The 19181-nt window shown below is 41.5% G+C and overlaps 1 protein-coding gene across 4 annotated transcripts; it reads right to left on the bottom strand.

Moving 5' to 3' along the window:
- Window positions 1–936: 936 nt before the first annotated feature.
- Window positions 937–4821, bottom strand: LOC102199137 (protein FAM177A1-like). 4 transcript variants are annotated; one of them, XM_005724841.1, is made up of 5 exons: window positions 4612–4821; window positions 4183–4395; window positions 4022–4088; window positions 2170–2267; window positions 937–2090 (listed from the first exon to the last, which is right to left on the bottom strand). In XM_005724841.1, exons 1-5 carry the CDS (start codon window positions 4717–4719, stop codon window positions 1878–1880), a joined length of 699 nt encoding a protein of 232 aa, XP_005724898.1. In that variant the 5' UTR covers window positions 4720–4821; the 3' UTR covers window positions 937–1877. The 4 variants fall into 4 exon arrangements, with proteins under 4 accessions (XP_005724898.1, XP_005724899.1, XP_005724900.1 ...); XM_005724842.1 differs by having other exon boundaries at window positions 4189–4395; XM_005724843.1 differs by having other exon boundaries at window positions 4651–4821.
- Window positions 4822–19181: the final 14360 nt, after the last annotated feature.

The following is a 19181-nucleotide window of genomic DNA, read 5'->3' as shown; positions in this document are numbered from 1 at the left end:
GCACATGCTGAAGGAAGGATACTGAAGATGGAGCTGCCAGTCAGGAGGAAAACAGGAAAACCACAAAGGTGATTCATGGATGCAGAGCAGGAGGACATGCAGAGGTTTGCTGTGGCAGAAGAGGACACTAGGTAGAGGCACGTAGCGGCGACCCCTACAGGAAACAGCTGGAAGGAGAATTTCATCCTTTTTGAGCATAGAGCAGGAATCGACCTGATAACTTCCCCAGTTTTTCATTTTTCATTTCATGATTGCTTGCAGCAATAACAGGGAGACTTTTTGTCTTCACTTAAACAAACGGTTTTTCTTCCTATTAATTATTTGACTTCATAAGCTTAAAGTTATTCAGGGTTTCTTCCATAAGAACTTCTCAGAGAATATTGGAGAATTTTTTCTGTAAATCTAAAAAATATTCATTTTTTCTCAGTGTCCTTTTCACACCTGCTGCCCTGCTGAAACTCATGGCGCTCGTCTTAAATGACTGTAATGTGCTAAAGCTGTGGTTTGGTATTGAATTGGTTTGAAATATTATCAGACGGATATTCGTGCCACCCTCTTATTCAAAACCCTACCAGTTTTGAATATTCTCCCACCTCTGAGCTGAGCTAAGCGTGCGTTACTGTTGTTTATGTCATCAGAATGACTGCAGAGGAGGCCGTTCATGACCACAGAAACCTCCTCTGGCCTGAAAATGGGCACATTGTGCGGACAGGGTCTGTGACCTCAGAGCGGTCTGCATACACAATGACACGGGCTGTTTGTCAGGACTGACAAAGCCAATCGCTCATGTCGCTCGCACTGTGGCCGCGCTCTGAGCCTTTAAAGGACACGAATCAGCAGCGCTGCCAACATCGACTTTTAAAATGAAAGCTGCCTCTATTAATCTTGTTTGTGTTTGCCGTCCTGAAATTAAAAAAACTCCCACACAGACGAGTCTAAAAGTCAGACAATAAATTTATTAACAGTTTATCATGAAAAACAATAGAAAAATCCAAAAATTAAGTGCTCAGTCAGTTCAGTAAAATAAATACATAAATATAAAAATGGTAATAAAAACAGTTAGAAATAAGTCATTTTGCAGACTTAGTGTCACGATGCTCCCTGCCATTACCAAAGGCTTACGCGCCACATCTGTGTTCACATTTACAGTGGATGAGGCAGAAGAGCCACAGCTGAACCTGTTTCCACTGGTTTTTTAAATTAGATGTCAGTCCTGTGATCCGTAGTTGTTCTGGTAACCAGGACTAAATCTGCTCAGTGCTTCCACAGACATTAAATGTAACGCAGGCTTAATACACATCAACACAAAAACAGAAGCAATCAGCGTGTGAGGAGTGTTAGGAAGGCCAGCTGGTTGGTGCAGTCTGGTGCTCCAAGAACGACAAAAACTACAAAACCTACGTGTAACACGTTATCCAGTGTAGAGTGCGCTCACTAAATTCAAGGCTGTTTTATGTCTGCAATGACAACACGTGGCGCTGACTTGGCTGTATCGGTGATTGAGGCACAGTACCGGTGGAGGCACAAGGGAGCAACGCTGCACTGCACACTGGATGAACTTATCAAAGAGGAAACCTGCTCTAAAAGGGCAAACGATGGAAAGAAAACTGTGTTAGCAGTTGGCACATGACATTTCCCCAAGTTATATTTCTCTCTCTCTTTTTAACAATACACCTCTTGTTAATTTGAATTTATTCAAAGATCAAAATACGCTACATGTTATCCAGGAGTTAATTCCTGCACTGTCGCAGCTCTGCTGCCACCGCCATTCGACCACAAAGCAGCAGTGCCGCCCATTGTGCTGTACACAAACCAAGACAGTGTTCCTGCTTTAAAAAACAGACACCGGGAGGAGATTCTCCTTCTTCCAGGGATGGTTAGGTTGCTGTCACGATGGCAGGGACCCGGATGGTGCTCGGAGCTGCCTGATTTTCATTCTCCACCTGATAGGTGACATCAGGGCGAGTGGTCGCCGCCTCCTCCTCCACGCGGTCAGTGATCGGCTCGTCCACCTCTTCCTGGGATCGTAGCTGTTCGAAGGATCTCTCAGCTTCTTCTGACAGACGGTTTTCCTCTTTCTCTTCCTCCCTCTGACCAAATGACACAAACATGTTTTTAAATTACACAGAATAATCATGAACATCGTCTCTGAATTAGACAGCTTCCTACCTCTTTCTTTATCCTGTAGTACTCATCAATGGCGTACTGATATTTGGCTGATGTTATCCCAAACAGGGAGGCCATCCTCTCCCCGAGGTAGTCGCAAGCTGTGGAAACAAAAGGAATACGTGGTTATAAAATACAAGCTGATCAAGTCACGCAGCAGTGAGTCAGGCAAGTGTTAGCCAGCTTTGGTCGGCCATTCACAGCTGGCTGTCAGCTTCATCAAGCGGTGACCTCGAGCTGGCACGTCGCACAGTTTGCAGCTGAGTGCAAATTGGCTAAGATGAGAATTAGCACCTCCGAGTCAGAGGTCACGGTCCTGTCAAACTGCCCGACGACAGCCGCCTCAAGTGAAAGAGTTCAAGAACCTCACAAGCAGGGGGTGGAGGGATGAAAAAGAGGATTGGCAGGTTGATGGTGATGCTGACGCCGTACCTGTCCGTTGTGATCAAGCTGGACTGTGTTAGACCCGCCCCTCCTATATCACTGGACAGTGTTGTGACAGGAGCTCGTCTGCGTTCGCTCTTCAGTCGTGAATCTGGTTTCTCCTACAGCAGAACGCAAAGCAAGCTTCTTTAATTTATCACTGCGTAGTGCTGCGATATTTTGCACGCGTATAGTATTGATAGAGGAGCACCAAATACAGATATCTTATTAAATAAATGTCAATACTACGAAGAACCCCACCATGCTGACATAATGTTAGCCGAGCCCGAAACACCACAAAGCTACCTGCTGATTCAGAGCTCTGTCTCTCGCTGTCTGTTCATTTTCTGACACTCAGCAGCCGACTGCAACTTGTGGCGATTAAATGATTGGCCGCAGTTTGAAGGTGTTGCTTTTGATGACAAGGCGAGGTAACTGCTGTATTATGATAAACATTTCACTGCCAACTTGACACCATAAATCACAGAGTGATAGCAGACTGACTCCATCGTATGGCAACATTTCTGGCAGGTGTAGCGACAGTGCTGGCCTGCTTGACAATCTCATTCTGTAGCGAAAGAAAAAAACCAAACTGGAGCAAAAGATACAGGCGACTGACAAATGACGTGATGGGTAATATAACAGAAGGTTCCCCAATATCCACTAACAGTCAGATGCTAGCCACAGCGTCATCTGGAATAAGCGAGTGGCATCATGTGTGCAGAAACTGAGGCGGAGCCAGTGCATGTTGTAGAGATTAAGCTCTCAGCCAGGTTTGGAAGGTCTCGGTGTCCCGCCTGGAATACTGGATGTGGAGGAAGACTGCTAAATAAAACGGATGGGCAGCCAGTTTAAAGCAGTTTTAAATCAATTTACACAATCTTGGTTTAGAAACTGATGGCTTGTTGCTTGTTCTGTAACACTGTGGAGCTGAAACACATCTGTAACGACCCGCTACTGGGTGAAAATGATAACATCCAAATATAAAATAACCGAGGACGCTGCAGTAAATTGTGTAAGACTCTATGTTTTATTTTTTATCAAGACTTCTTCTTCAGGAAAACTTTCAATTGTGGCAGAACATCCATAATTGACTATTAGGACTAAAATTTCACATTTATGAATAAGCAAGTTAAGTAACCGCATCCTGGAGGTGATCTGAACCTGTGCAAAACCAATAATCTCCTAAAATTAAAAGATATATGCAAATCACTGCTTTTTTTTTTTTTATTTCTGTGAGAAATAAGAGATAAATATTATCAGCAATATTACCGCTTTTCCAGTTTCTATTAAACCTCTGCAACATTTCCTAAAATAAGAGCCTAAGTGATGCGATGCATAGTAAAACTAAGATGACATATGCAGTTCCAAAGTCAGAAGTGTCCTAAAGAGTTTAATAAAGCATATGTAAAATAAATGTTGCTACACAAACCTGAGATGGTGGACGTAGCCGCTCTCCACATATGGAACCAGAAGTAAGGCCCCCAGGTCATCTTTGACTGCAGCACGAACCAAATGTAACAGTTACTTAAGAACCAAAAGAGACGACACAGTTTCTGTTATCTAATCTACTGTCCGCTCACTGGTCCTCACCCTCACCGCATCGACCGGGGAGGACAGCAGGTCCTTCCTCTCCTGCTCCTTCTCCTCTCCATCCTCCTCCTCGTCTGTGCTGTACTCCTCCATCGTCTCACCGCTGGAAAAATGGATGATCCGCCGGGGTGCCTTCTCCTTCTGCTGCACTCCTTTATCCAGCTCCTCCAGCTCCACACTCTCAAAGTCGTTGGGAGGGTTTGGACTGTGATTCTGGGGAGACATAGCAAGGAAGCAGAGATATTCAGACTAAACAGCAGGTCAGTGAAATAAGAGAAACCAGGAGCTGGAAGGTGCCTTTGTGAACAAACACACATCACAAACAAACAAAAACGACAAATATCTAATAGTAACATCTTCACCAAGGAGAACAACCATGACACAGCTGACAACAAGCTACACTTTCATCGTTAGCAAGGCTGCTATCACCTCGCTAACGGCGGTAATTATGGAGGCGAGACTACCGACCGGCCGCACGTCCATGTTCCGTCCTATCGACACATTAACGTTGGTGAGATAGAGGGATATATCGGCCATTGTTGCGTCTTCTTTGTATCTCGGGATGCTGCGCCCACAGCAACGTCGCGCCTCCGTACGGCCCGGCCCGGAAGTGCCGTCACGCGCCTCGTGCGCGTAACGGTCACGACGTTTTTCACGACAAATATCAAAATAAAATATAAAAAAAATACATAAAAAGAAAATAAAAGGCGTCTTTACTGTTTGACAAACAGATATGTAAATATTCTGAAATCTTTCTGTAAATTATTATCAGACGTTATGTATTTGTTGTGATTTATTTTATTTATATTGAATGTTTATTGTTAGATTTCATTTATAGTTTCGGTGTAACATTATAAAAAATATACATTACAACTACATGTTATTTTAACAAGGCTTTCCCCGCTGCTACATGCAGCAGCAGCAGCAGCAGCAGCAGAGGAATCACAGGATTCACATAAAGGCGACTGTGATGACGTTTCAGGGTCCTGGTTTTGTGCTCAGTGTCACGGAAACCAGAAAAGTGCGGACCTGCCATTAAACTGGGATATCCGTGGATCAACCTAAATATCTAGGGGACATGTCAAACAGGAAGGCTTTTTAAATGTTTATTTCAGACAAATATTGTACGGTATGTGTTAATATCACCTTTGCACTGTACTATAGTAGGTTTGCATTATTTACAGTTATACATAAATACATACATTTGATCTCCTATTTAAATTTTTGCTGACTGTCTGTCCTCACAAACACAGTGTTTATCAGCCACGCTGGTGGGACATCTGTGCTCACAGGCAGAGACACGTGCCCAAGATGGCCATATTAAGGATATTCACTCCCACTGACATTATCGAGCCAAGAGTAGAAGAAACAGTCTGAGAATTTAGATCACGCTGGGTTTTAGGCTCACAGGCATACACTGACCTCTTACACTGTTTATGACATAAAAGAGACAAACGAAAAGCATAATTGGTCCCCTTTGAACTCACATTTAAAGCCTTGACGCGATAGTGTTCTTTTTTCCAATCCTGGAATCAAAAGAATTCGTTCATGTAATCACAGACAGTGGAAGAAGAGAACATGTCCATAATATAGGACTAAATCTCAGCTATAGTTAAGAGAAAAAGAACATTAAAAAAGCTTTAAACGAATGTTAACCCGCGGTTTAACCATGAATGAATTATTGAACAGCCTGCTGGAATATTCCAAGAGGCAAAGAAATCTGTTAAAGTGGCTGTAACATTTCATTTTGAACCTTATTTCATGTATAAGTACATTATTATGGCCTATTATTATAAATGATCTATATTATTACCCTGCTGTGCAAAAGTCCCAGACCAACTGGGACTTTTAAAACAAATGTTTTGCTGGGAACATAAGAACCAGCTACAGTGATTTATTGAAATTGGTTTGTACAATTCTAAAAAGCTTGAAAGTCAAATAGTTGGTAAGACCACCTTTATTCTTCAGGTCTTTCGTGTAATGTATTTAGGTAGTCTTCAGGACTAGTTCTCCAGGCTTCTTGAAGGACATTCAAAGATCTTCTTTGGGTGCTGGCTGCCCTTTGTTTTGTTTTCTGTCGAGGATCCCACGCTGCCTCAGTAATGATAAGATCTGAGTTCTGAGGAGGCCGATCCATGACTGATAGTTTTCCATTGTGTGGATTTTCTATACTGGTATGATTTTACTGCATTGACAGTGTGTTTGAGATCATTGTCATGATACAAAATGAAGCCACCTGCAATCACCTGATGGTGCTGCATGATGGATCAAAATCTGACTGTACCTTTCTGGGATCATACGTCCATCAAATTTGACAACATTCCCAACACTACTGGCTGACCGCAGTCTCAAACCATGACAGAGCCTATACCGTGGTTTACAGATGGCTGTAGGCACTCAGTGTTGTACCTCTCGGCTGACCTCCTCTGGACATACTGATGACAATTTGAACCAAACATGTCAAATTTGGATTCATCACTGCATTGTCACTCATTTTCAGTCTAGTTTTTGTGTATCTTGACATACACTCACCCCTTTGTCCCAGTTAACAATGGCCTCTTGACAGCCACCTTTCCACTGAGCCCATAAGGCTTCAGTGAACAGTAGACGGATAAAGTCTGCTGTAGATAGTTTTCTTTAGGCCTGACACTTCTGCTTTTGTCCCCCACCTGCCCTCCACACCATGCAGAGATGTTTCAAGTTTTCAGTTAATAGCTCTTTGACTGTGGGAAAAATACTATCTTATGTCTGTCAAACAGTTTTATCTGTGGCATTTTTCAATGACTGGAAAAAATGAAAACAAATGACATGTTTTTGTTACAGTAACATAGCGACAATTTAAAATTCTTCACTAAGTTATCTTTCATGTGTAGAAACAATGCTGGTTCATTCCTTGAGTTCGGCGCCTTTTTATGCTTGAATGATTCACAGGTCAGTGGCAGTGGCTTACAAACAAAAAGACATTCCTCTGAAAATGATCGCGTACCAGGAGTGGCCTGGAATGTGTTAAAAAACAGCCGATATCCAAAGAAAAACTTTGAAAGACCTTCAGGAAGCCTCAAGAACTATTTACCACGAGCACTTTAACCCAAACGTCTGTGTCTTTGCAAGAGAAATATAAAGACATGACTGGCGGCTTCTGCACAGCAGTTTACACTGATGGCACTTTGAATATGTTTAACAGCTGATAGAACTCTGACTGCATCATCTCTGCTTGTGATTGGTCCCACTCATGAAATTACATTTTTAACCAGTAGATGTCAGTAGACATTCATCCAACTCTCTGAGGCAGCTGTGCAATTGAATCGGTGGTGAATTATTTGGCTCTGGGTGCCAATTTATACAAATCACGAGCAGGAACCTGAATATCTGCACATCGAATAATCACTCATCCTGTTTAGTCACGAATTCTCTCCCTGGGTAGCTGAAAAAAGAAATCACTTCAACAGGAAGGATTTGCTCAGGGGGCCAGCAGCCACTAACTCTCACAGCTATGATGTCATGAGATCTAAAAGCTAAAGTCACCCCATAAAAAATCCCAGTCTGCCTCATTTTGTGACTTCACAAAAATGTTTGCTTGAGGTCGGAAATCAGCTTCATTTAAAAACTGTTTTATTAGTTCTGAGCCAAACTAAACTACCTCATATCTAGAAAGTCCCTCGATCCTCTCACGCTAAGGTTCTTTTAACATCCTCCTCCTTTTCTGTGGATATTGCTTTTGCCCTCTCGCGGGATTCACAGCTTTACCTCTTCCCACCTAGTTTGCTTGAAATAGAGCAAATCATAAATTGTCTCGCTGTTTTTCATTTGTTCAGTCTTGTTTCCCATTAACAGCGGACAATAGCACTTAAACAGGCCATTTGTAATCTGTCACACGATTACTCAGGTCGGCTGCTGGAAATCAGATAAAACATTGTGGAAAATTATGGAAAAGGTCACTGCTGTTAGAAGTTGTTACATATTGTTTCACTGCAGATCCAAGAATCTGCAACCACACGAAGGATTTTTGTATTATACCTGCTCCAATAAAGCACTAATTAACAGAGGTGGGGGGATCAGTCCAAATATCGATAGCACTGATACCTACGCTGATACTAGCAGAATAGGATACTTTGTTTCTGTCCTTTAAGTTCAGTAAACAGCACAGTGAACTGTGCTAAATTATTCTTACTGTTGGAAATGAAAAATGACAACATAAACATGCAGCATGGAACATGTTGAACCTTTTTGTGTTGACTGTCATGTTTATTTTATTTATAGCTTATAGCACATTTGAACAACAGAAGCTGCGTTACACACATTTACATTCCAGGGCTCCAAAAAACCCAGTTTCAACATTAACAAAGGTGTGTTTAACTAATGTTAAATAAACTAAATGTGTCCAGAATTTCCAAATTAATGATGATTCATCTCGTGACCCTCATCTCCCTACATAAGCTGTGTAAGCTCTTTAAAGACGGCATCTGTGTTTATAGCAAAATTTGCATCGCTGCACAGCACTACTTATTAAATAAGTAGGTACAGTTTAAAAGTTATTTTCATTTTTTTACTTTGTCTTTAAAACTTGAGAGAGATCGAGGCTTTGGGTTTTCTACAGAGAGAGCACTTTAAAAAATGGGTTTTTTTGACTGGATCCTCACCTTAAATTGTCCTCTCCAGGATTCAGTTGGAAGTGGCATGAAATCACCTGTGTCGGGCTGGCTGGGGAGCTGTTGTTTCATGCTGATCTGATTTGATTGGCTCGTGCTCCACTCCTGCCGGGAGCCAACACCGAGAGGGTAAACAGTCCCGGATTTGATTCAGCTGCACCAAATAAGGTGTTAAAAAAACAGCAGCCAAATAACAACCTGCGTTTGTGGATGTGTTCACCTTTTCTGGCTTTGAGAGAAGCTGTTCGCGCTTTAAATAAGGACTCACTGATTTGACTTCCCGGACTGGATAAGAGCATATTTATGAAATCAGTTCCAGTATAATCGCAGATATTAGGACTGCGCCGAGCTATTATTCCTAAACCCTGAGCAAAGTTTATTCAGGTGTTCCGAGCAAACTCTGTGGAAATGATGTGTGTGTGCAGGACAATCCTGTGCTCTGCACGGTATGTGTGCTCCTCGCTAAGGAGTGCATTGTCTCAGCTTTTCATGATGGCATCCATATTATGGCATGCTCTCTCTCAGCGATGTCCCTTTTACACCCGGAGTGATATGAGCTCTGCTGTCGAGATGAATCATCCCTCTCGCTGGCCCATTGCTTCCAGATAGTTATAGCTTTATACGGCCTCGCGCATACCTTTCATTGAGGTTGTAGGAGTGCCGTTAACGGCTCTGCAAAACACGGGAACAGACAAGGGAGATCTTGAGAGGTGATAATTCAACCAAGACAGCTGAAATAAAAATACGCTGTCTGACACATGGTTACGTGGCAGAAATGGCTTAAATCCACATGCAGAGTCTGGCTCACTGCTGGGACTCTCCAAACTCTGGCGTTAACAGCACATTCAGACTCTAACTTTTAGATTACTTAGACTTCTTTTATTCACTAATCGCATAAACTCCACAGTCCGTGTAGCAAGGAGTGAGTGGCCAGGCTCACACTTACACATGTCAGGCCCAAAGTCTCTATTAAAGCTCCCCTACCATCTAAAAATGGAAGTAAATGAAACGGCACCTGTAAGCCTCAGAAATACATTTGGAAACTTTTTAAAACTGATATCTGAATTATTCCATAATTTAACCTCCGCAACACAAATGGATCTCCTTTAACCCTCTTCTGTTTTCTAGCTTTTTGCACAGTGACACTATAAATACCCCCACGCTGCAATCATCTGTGCTCCTCTGGTTTGAAAATCAGAAAAGGGAAACGGTACATTTTTGTAGGAGCGACTTTGATTTTGTTTGGAAAATTATTTGCACTATCTAACAACAGCCTCATTAATATGGCTCCTTTTTGTTTTTTTGTAGTAAGCTGCAGCAGTTTTAAAGGTTGATCTCCAAACTTCTACACGGTGACAAATGTAAGGACGAGTTTAAAGCTTCACTCGACTGAGACAGAACTGTTGTTTCATGTGAATTTATGATCAGGTAAAATGTTACTGCATGACCTGAACTGGAAGTTAAAACACCATTTTTATATATAGAACAGCCATAAATCTAGTTTTCTTTTTGGGCTCCTGAACCCTCGAATATCTGTATGTGAGACTATAATAATGTCACTTTGTCATTGTTGATGTTTAGTATATGAGGCAGGCGGTGGAAGGGTAGCTAAGCTGTTTCCATGTTCTCAAGGTTTAAAGATATAAACAGAACATTATTAGGAAATTATGAATTATTCTTGCTTAGCATATATATCATGTTTCATAATAATAAAACCAACCTTTATACGCCCTGTTGTTAAGACAACAGGGCGTATCAAAGGGCTCAATCAGTTGCTTATAGGACCACTTTGTGTCTCCCTCTTATATTTTATATTCCCCTTGCTATAAGAGCTGTGTAGCACCGGAATTTCTCATCTGTGGGATAATAAAGGTTTATTCTATTCTATTCTACTCTATACATGCGCCTGCACTACTAGACTGTTCATTTTGGATGTTTCAGATCATTTTTCTGATTTTTTTGACATTATTTGAAGACCAGCACACGTGACTTTAGAAAGGGATGTGATCGTCTTCCCAGCTTTGAATGTTACGCTGTGATTTCAATAAGAAAACCAGGCTGTGGTTTCTGACAGTGAAAAGTATGAGTAGCAGGTCTGATGCTTTTTAAATTTTATTTCTACCATTGTCTCATGTTACCTTGTTATTCGTCAGCTTAGCATGAGGATTCATATTTAGAAATGTGATGCGCGCCACAGTCATCACCCATGTGGTTTGTAGCCGCCAGCGCGAGGCTAACCTTTCAGCATCTTTTAGCACTAAAGTAGAAGGTACATGAACAGCTCACATTTTAGATCAGATGCATTTGTCCATTTGCATTTGCTGTGAAGCATTATATGATGATTTTTTTCTTTTTTTAGTTTAGAAGTCTTATTACGTCACAAAAAGCTCTTTTTGATAATTATCTGCCATTGTGGAAAGTTTTCTGGGGCTCAGTGAGGCAGAAACTGACCAGTGTTCCTTTATCCATCAGTTCTGGTTATATGCTTATAGAGGCACTGCAGCAGAAACGTAGCCACCTTCTGAAAGGAAAAATATTTCATGAGTCTTTTCAGTCTGCTTCGACGCTCCATTCCCTTCACTAATGACAGTCACAGTAGTCAGCCAGCGAATGAATCACTCACTTTTCTTCAGCTCGCATTAACTCCTCGCTCATTGTCACACTTTAACAAATGTCTTAGCACCTCCCCGGCAGTTATTGTGCTCTGCCCGTATTTCAGCTCAAGGTTAGCCACACTGAAAGGCTGAAGTAGTGAACGGTGACATTCCCTGTCATACAGCCGAACTACTCCTTCCCACTGGATATAATACTAATCAACCACCAGAGTTATGTCCAAGAAATAATCCCTTCTTCTCTGTGAAAAAGGGAATTAAAAGATGTACTCAAAACTTCTGTAGCCATACGAGACAGACAGTCCAAGTCAAGCATGCATTAAGCTTAATTCTGTGTGACCGCAATGCAGTGTTCAGTTAAGATTTATGAATAGTGCCGTCGCCTCTGTCGAGCTTCTTATTCCTGCTTACAGCAGTTTATTGTGACACATTTATTTGAAGGTTTGTTATCATTTCTGAAACACAATCAGTCATAAAAATATTTGCACAGCACGATCGTTAGCACAGTTTCCTCACAGCAAGAAGGTCCAGGGTTCAAATCCACCATCTGGCTTTTCTGTGGGAAATTTGCATGTTCTCCAGGTACTATGGCTTCAAAGACATGCAGTTACTGGGGTTAGGTTAATTGGTGAATCCAAGAACGTGAATATGAATGGTGGTCTGTCTCTATGTGTTAGTCCTGCAATGGCCTGGTGACCTGTGCAGGGTGTACCCTCCCTCTCAGGTAGTTGGGATAGCCTGTAGCCCCGCCCATGACCCTGCAATGGATACGCACAAGAAGATGGAAGCTAAATATCGTAGGGAGAAAAGAAATGTTATGAAATTAAAAAAAAAGTTTATATTATAGAGTTTTTAAGAAGTAAAAACGGGAAGTTCACCAATCTGCAATTAACTCCACCTGGAAATTGTTGAACAACTTCAGAGTAACATTCCTCAATTTTAAATTATAAAAACTTTAATCTATAAAACATCATTCAGAGTCTGAGAATGTGGAGAAATCTCTGTGGGAAAAACACACGGCTTCTCTGGACCAAATCTAATTTAATATGGACCAAAGAGAAGTGGAAAACTGCTCCGTGGGCAGATAAATCCACATTTTAAGTTCTTTTTTGGAAAGAGTGGACAGCACATTCAGTGCCTATGGAACTGGCAGCTTGCAAAAGGCACCAGTAATGCTGACAGTTATATACAGGTGTTACAGGAACATCTGTTCTCATTCAGATGATGTCTTTTTTCATAGAAGGCCTTGGCTTTGTAGTAGAAAAGTCCAGGTGCTGAACTGACCTGCCTGCAGTGCAGCACATTAGCCAATTCAAAGCATTTGGATCATCATGAAACAAAATATGCAACAAAGACGACCCTGGACTGTAGAGCAGCTTAGAACAGCGATAAGAATGGGACGATATTCCTCTCCCAGAAATTCACCAAATCCCGTTTGCAGACTGTTAAATAAGGGGGATGCTACACTGTGGTGTTAGTAATGTTTTTCATACAACGGTCCATTAAATGAAGTTTAAACATGTTTTCTATGCTCTATTCTGAATAAAATACAGATTTACAATATTTATTGCTTTCCATTTTTATTCCCATTTTTCACAGCATCTCAACTATTTTGGAATTGAGACGTATGTTAGGTATGATAAATTTAAGCAAAGCACCATGCTGGTACTAAAATACTGTTACCAGCTTACCAAATGACGAAACAGCATATGACTAAGGCACCAAATGCTCCCAAGGCACCTGGAATGCTATTCGGAGCATTTTATGCTTTGTTTTATGTTGTTTCACATCATGCATTTGGGGCAATTGACATTCCCAGCCCTATTCTGAACCCTTGCATGTCATGTAACACTATGAAAAGTGATAAATGTGCAGATATAAGACACAAAAAACACTGGAGGAGGTGCAAAATTTGCTGACATCACATGGATCCCATAAGCCTATATCATCCACCGAATAACGGACTACAAAATTGTCTGATGACGCGCCAAAAAGTAGTCCACCCAGACCATCTTCCATTGTGTCCTGGATGTTTGTGGTCTAGAGAAAAATAAGAGGCCAAGTGAGCTGAGAGTGCTCACAGAAATGCTTTCCTTCTGCTCAGCCTGAGTAACATTATTAAAAATAAAAGCAAACAATTATTTAAACATCAGCTGGAATCGCATACGACAGCTGCTTATTAAACATTTGCAGCTTTGATCACACTGGGACTCCTGCTAAAAACGGCTATTTTTTTAAATTTATTTATTTTTGCTTTAATGGGATCATTTACAGTAAATATGTTGCAGATTTGTACTTCATAGCACAGTCACATCTGCAGTTAGCGTCATGCTTTTGCAGGCGGATACAGTTCCACCAAAGTTATAAATGAACTCAGGTACACGCAGATGTGTGTTTAAAACATGTGTTTAACCGTAGAGATAGATTAAGGATATCGTGGCCGTCCATAAATAGCATTGTTGAGGAGTCAATGGCATAAAATACAATGAGATAATTAAAAAAGATAATAGAAAATAATTCTAATAATTCTGGGCGTGAAATGTCTCCACAGCTGCCTGCACTTCTTTCCTATTTACTAGATTATGTATCATAGTAAATATGAGTGATATAGCACATATAGCACATGAGTGATTGAAGTGGGCGGACAGTGTGAGCGCAGCCACACACCCGTTCGTCTGGTAATCATCAGGAAGGAAGTTTGTGTGATTTTCAAATCAGGAATTTAAAATAGAAAAACTACAAATGACACGTGCACAACTTGCACCATATTTAACATAATCATTATTCAAAGAAAAAAAACATGTTTAAATAGCATCTCTTGATCATTTAATCAGTGCAGGGCCCCGTACTATTCAGCTGCAGCTTCAGTACTGCTTTCAGGCTGCACGTGTTGCTCGTCTGCTTCTAAATGTTAAAAAACAGAAGGACGATTTCTAACTGACATGTAACACTAACACGCGGCTCGTGGTGAGGGCTAGCTGGCAGCAGCTTTCAGACAGCTTACCATCTCTGCTGCGATGCCACTTGGCAACTCGCAAGTTCTGTATTTTGAATGTGCGGCTTTGGGCTTCCTCCCATCCTACCAGCATGTGCGCACCACAGGTATCCACGCCCGCTCATCAGAACTAAACACACCGGTGGGGCGCTCAAGGATGGCGTTTAGCTACATTAACATGATCACTACCTTAGATGAGCACCTAAATGTCCTTAAAACTACTTAGGAACAAGGACACTTGTTCACTCAAGAACTTGCTTGAGAATGAGCTATTTAGCAATTAGCAGTTTTTCCAAATGTGAATGTAGTTGATAGCACTTGGCTAGCACGTCCAAATATAAAGAAATGTTGCCTGAAAAAGGTCCCGCAGCTATATCACAATACACAGGGCAATATTTAACTCCCTGCTTTATGTTAGAGGCAAACAAGCATAGCTATTAGAATCAGCATAAAGCTCGACAGTGCACATTATCATAACAGTACGCTAATAGGACCTTTAAAAGAGCTTACATCAGAGTAGCATATGACAAGCAGCAGGTAGGCGCAGGCAGGTCTGACTTTCTGTAATACAAGAGCACAAAGGAAATGAGGCAGCATCTCCTCAGTGAAAGAGGGGGAGAGAATATTAAATACTATTTCACGGGATATTTGGGCACCAGCTGTGCTGATAAAAAAAAGCTTTCATTGCTTACTCTGCTTTTGTGTGGATTTTGCAAGCAGTGAAACCACAGCAGAATGAAAAGCTAGAAAGAGTGTCACCGGGTTTATGTGCCTTTTACATTTTGGTGGCATTCGTGCTGCGGTAGATGCATTTGAATTGTTAATAGAGCGCAACCTATGATGCAAACCCTCCCAAAACATCCAACCAAGACACACAGGCGTGTTTCTTCCATCTCTAGGTGTCTGTAATGAACAAGCTTGGCTTAATCAACAACACCTCATCTAAAGGAGGAAAAAAATAAGGCAGCATTTGTGTGTCCTAATCACTGCCTCTGACTCTGAGGTGTTTATCAGCTCTGATCCATCTTCCTCTGAGGGAAACTGCCTATCACAGAAATTCATTTTCCCATGTTTGCATTCTGAGTCCACACATCAAAACATCCAGTTAACTCAGGGCCTCGCTGTTTGCATGGGCATATTAATGCAGCTCATTACATCTGAATCAACAGAGCAAAAAGGCAAGGATATAAGATTATTCGCTAAAAGCAGAATAAAAAAAAAAAAAGTACTCAGAGGGAAAGAAACTTATTTGTGAGCTAAGGCACTCTGATTCATCTTTATGCATTTGAAATATTTCCTAGTTCAAACACCTTAACTCAAAATACCTTTCAGGGCAAGCTCGAATACGTTTCATCTGTGCCCCAGGTGCTGATCGAGTTGCTGGCATTACAGACATCAAGTGATAAATGTGAAACGTGCAATACGTTAAAAAGACATCACTGTCTGGTTGGAATGATTTGCAGCTTTAGAAAAGATCCAGACGCCATAAATATGAAAACAAAGCACGACAATGAAGGGGAGTATGAATCTGTTCTAGCATGTTTTAGTGCGCAGTCAGCCAGACACATTTAGGAAGAGTCGATTTAGCCATGGTCAAGATGACCTGCTGAAGTTCAGAGCATCAGAACGAGGAAGAAAGGTGACTTTAGGGACTTTGAATGTGAAGCGATCTGCTGGGATTTTCTCTCACAAACACCTCGAGGGTTTACAGAGGAAATATCCAGTGAGCATTTTTCCGGTGCCAGGTCAAGGGAGAGTGGCTTGAATGCGGATAAGAGGGCAACAGTAACTCAAATAACCACTTGCTACATCCAAGGTATGCAGAACAGCAACTCTGAATGCACAGCACATGTCAAATCTTGAAACAGATGGGCTACAGCAGCAGAAGACACTGGGCTGTCACTCCTGTCAGCTAGGAACAAGAAACCGAGGCTACAATTCACACTGACTCACCGAAACTGCTGAAAAGAAGATTGGAAAAATGTTGCCTACTCTGATGAGTCTCGATTTCTGCTGCTGGTGTGATAGCGTGGGGGATAGTTTCTTGGCACACTTTGGGCACCTTAGTATCAACTGAACATTGTTTAAATGTCGCACCCGACTCGATAATTGTTGCTGACCATGTTCATCCCTTTAGACCGCTGCACCCATCTGCTGATGCCTGCTTCTAGCAGGATAACGCACAATGCCACAAAGCTCAAATCACCTCAAACTGCTTCCACAGTCACAGATCTCAAACCAACAGAGCACCTGTGGGATGTGGGTGTGAAGTAGTCAGACTTGAATGTCAAGGAAGGTGGTAGGGAAGCAGACATTTCAGGTTTCCACAGTGGACTCCATCATACGTGAAACTTAACAAAACTCCCCCCAAAGTACCTTAATCAACAAAACTCGAAAGTACATGGATGCCGTAACACAGCTCATGCCTCCCCCCTCATCTGAAGCTGGCAGAGACTGGTTATATATAGGCCCATCAATTTCCCCTCAATGAGTCCAGCCAGTACCACTCACTTGAACTGAGGGACCTAAAACTCTACACAGATGACAAAAAATGACAAAAATCTGCTCTCACTTCTAATTATCACATTTACACAACTAAACGGCTCCTTTTACAAAAAAAAAGTCTAACAAATCCCTTTAGACCTTGAAACAAACAAAAGGAAGCATTTCTATGGTAGAACAAACCCCTCCTCCTGGTTCCACCTGCTGATGTCATGTTTGACAAATCAGGAAATGCTAGGCGGGCTTTCCCTCACACCTGACCTACATGAAGACTGAAAAGAAAGAACAAAGGAAGTATGAACACATGTCAAAATGGGCAATATAATAAAATATAAAGAAACATGTAACTGAGTATTTGCTTTCATTTGCAGAATGTTTGTTTTGCCAGCAGCAGAATGTTTACACAAACAAGTTAGTGCATGTTACTTTGTTACTTTGTTACTGTTAGGATGCCTGGGGAGCCGCCCCAGGGCTTTTTAGTTATATTTATTTATACTGTCTAGTTTTTGGTTTCTTTGAGTTCTGTCTTATGGCTTATGTCTCTGTCTTCTTTAGTTGCTCTGTCTCCCCTATCACCTGCATCCCCTTGTCTAGTTCGCGTCTATGTGTATCTTAAGTTCCTATATCCCCTTGTTCAGTCAGTGTTTGTGTCTGCCCTGTTCACACGTCTCTGTTCCCTTTGTAGTGCCTGCATATGAGTCTGTGTCTTTGTTCAGTCTGTGTTATGTGTTTCCTGTTTTACTTTGAAAGTCCATGTCTGATGTTAATGTGTCGGGTTTTGCTTCCTCTTGTCTCGTTAGGCCTGATTTGCCCCAGCTGTGTTTCCCTCCTGTTACCCATTCCCTGATTGCTCCCTCTGTGTATTTAAGCCCAGTGTTTCTCTGTGTCGCGATCTACCGTTTTCTTAGCTGTGTGTTCTGTCATTTCTGTTTTGAGTTTTTTTAGTTTTGTTATATTTTGAGTATTAAATTAAAGCCTTTTTTGAGTTCACGTCTGTCTCCGGAGTCTGCACCTTGGGTCCTATTCCTGCCTGCACACAGCCGCACCTAACAGTTACTTTAAATATAGAGACAGAATAATGTGCAAAAGCAAGTCAACACATCTGGGACAAGTGGAGAGCATTACAACTGCTCATCCACTTTGCCACAGTGGGAGCAGATTTGTATGATGGAAGTACAGCCAACAAATCTGCAGCAACAAATATTTCCAGCACCTTTCTGAACCTTATTGAACGTTATTGAAGAATTAACAGTTCTGAGGGTGTACGGAGGCCTATCCCGAAATTATCAATCTAGTGTCCAGTGAGTGTTTGTATTACGTAAAAATGTCTCTTTTTATGTTAAAGCAGTGTACAAAATACATGGAAAGCAAACTGCATCATAATTTGTCTATTTTAATCAAAGAGATGACGCGGCGTTAAACTTCCAAGCTTAAACACAGCTGTCACACAGGGACCAGTTGGGCTGTTTGTGTCCAGATGTACTCTCAGATCAGTTCACATGGTTGAGCTTCTGATATATTTATCTTGTGAGTTGTTGTCAGGGGAAGCAGAAAGCGCATCGTGTTGGAATTCATGAAATAAAGAAGATGAAGCAGTGACAGTGCGGCAGCTGAAAGCGATCGTGACGTCCATCGTGAATTACACGGCCTCATGCAGCTCTCGGCAGTCGCCGTCTGCAGGTAAATCTATACTTTGCTTTAGAATGTTTCAGTAGCACCGGCTTACACTCGCAAATCTCTGTTTTTGTACCATTTGTGTTCATGTGATGGTCAAAATTCAAGATTCTTTATTTGTCACGTGCACGGTTATACAGGTATAACACTCAGTGAAATGTGACCTGACACGTCGACAGCTGTTACAGTCTCCAGTGTTCTTACAGAGACATATCATAGAGACATATTAATGTTTATACAGTAGAGGTATTGATCAATAATGTAGGATTGATACTTTGTTTCTATCCTCTGGGTTCAGTATGTAGCTCCCTGGATTGTGATAAATGAATTATCTTTCTTGTCTGAACATTTTGACCCTCACAACTATTATTTTAATAGAAAATATCTCATTTAAACAACAGAATGTGCTGTGAGACACATTTACATTGTTACTTGTACTGGTATTTAGGGATGGGTATGGCACCGGTTCTGACATAAACGGTAGTAACCAGACCGAAAAGCAGCGCACATTTCGGTGCTTTTTTTCCTGAGCTGTGATACACTTCTAGCCAATCATTTTACGTTTCC

The sequence above is a fragment of the Pundamilia nyererei genome, unplaced genomic scaffold, assembly GCF_000239375.1.
Source record: "Pundamilia nyererei isolate P.nyererei 1_Seehausen unplaced genomic scaffold, PunNye1.0 scaffold00013, whole genome shotgun sequence".
Lineage (NCBI taxonomy): Eukaryota > Metazoa > Chordata > Actinopteri > Cichliformes > Cichlidae > Pundamilia > Pundamilia nyererei.
Note: the sequence above shows the minus strand (reverse complement) of the source record. Positions and strands in the feature narration are given on the sequence as shown.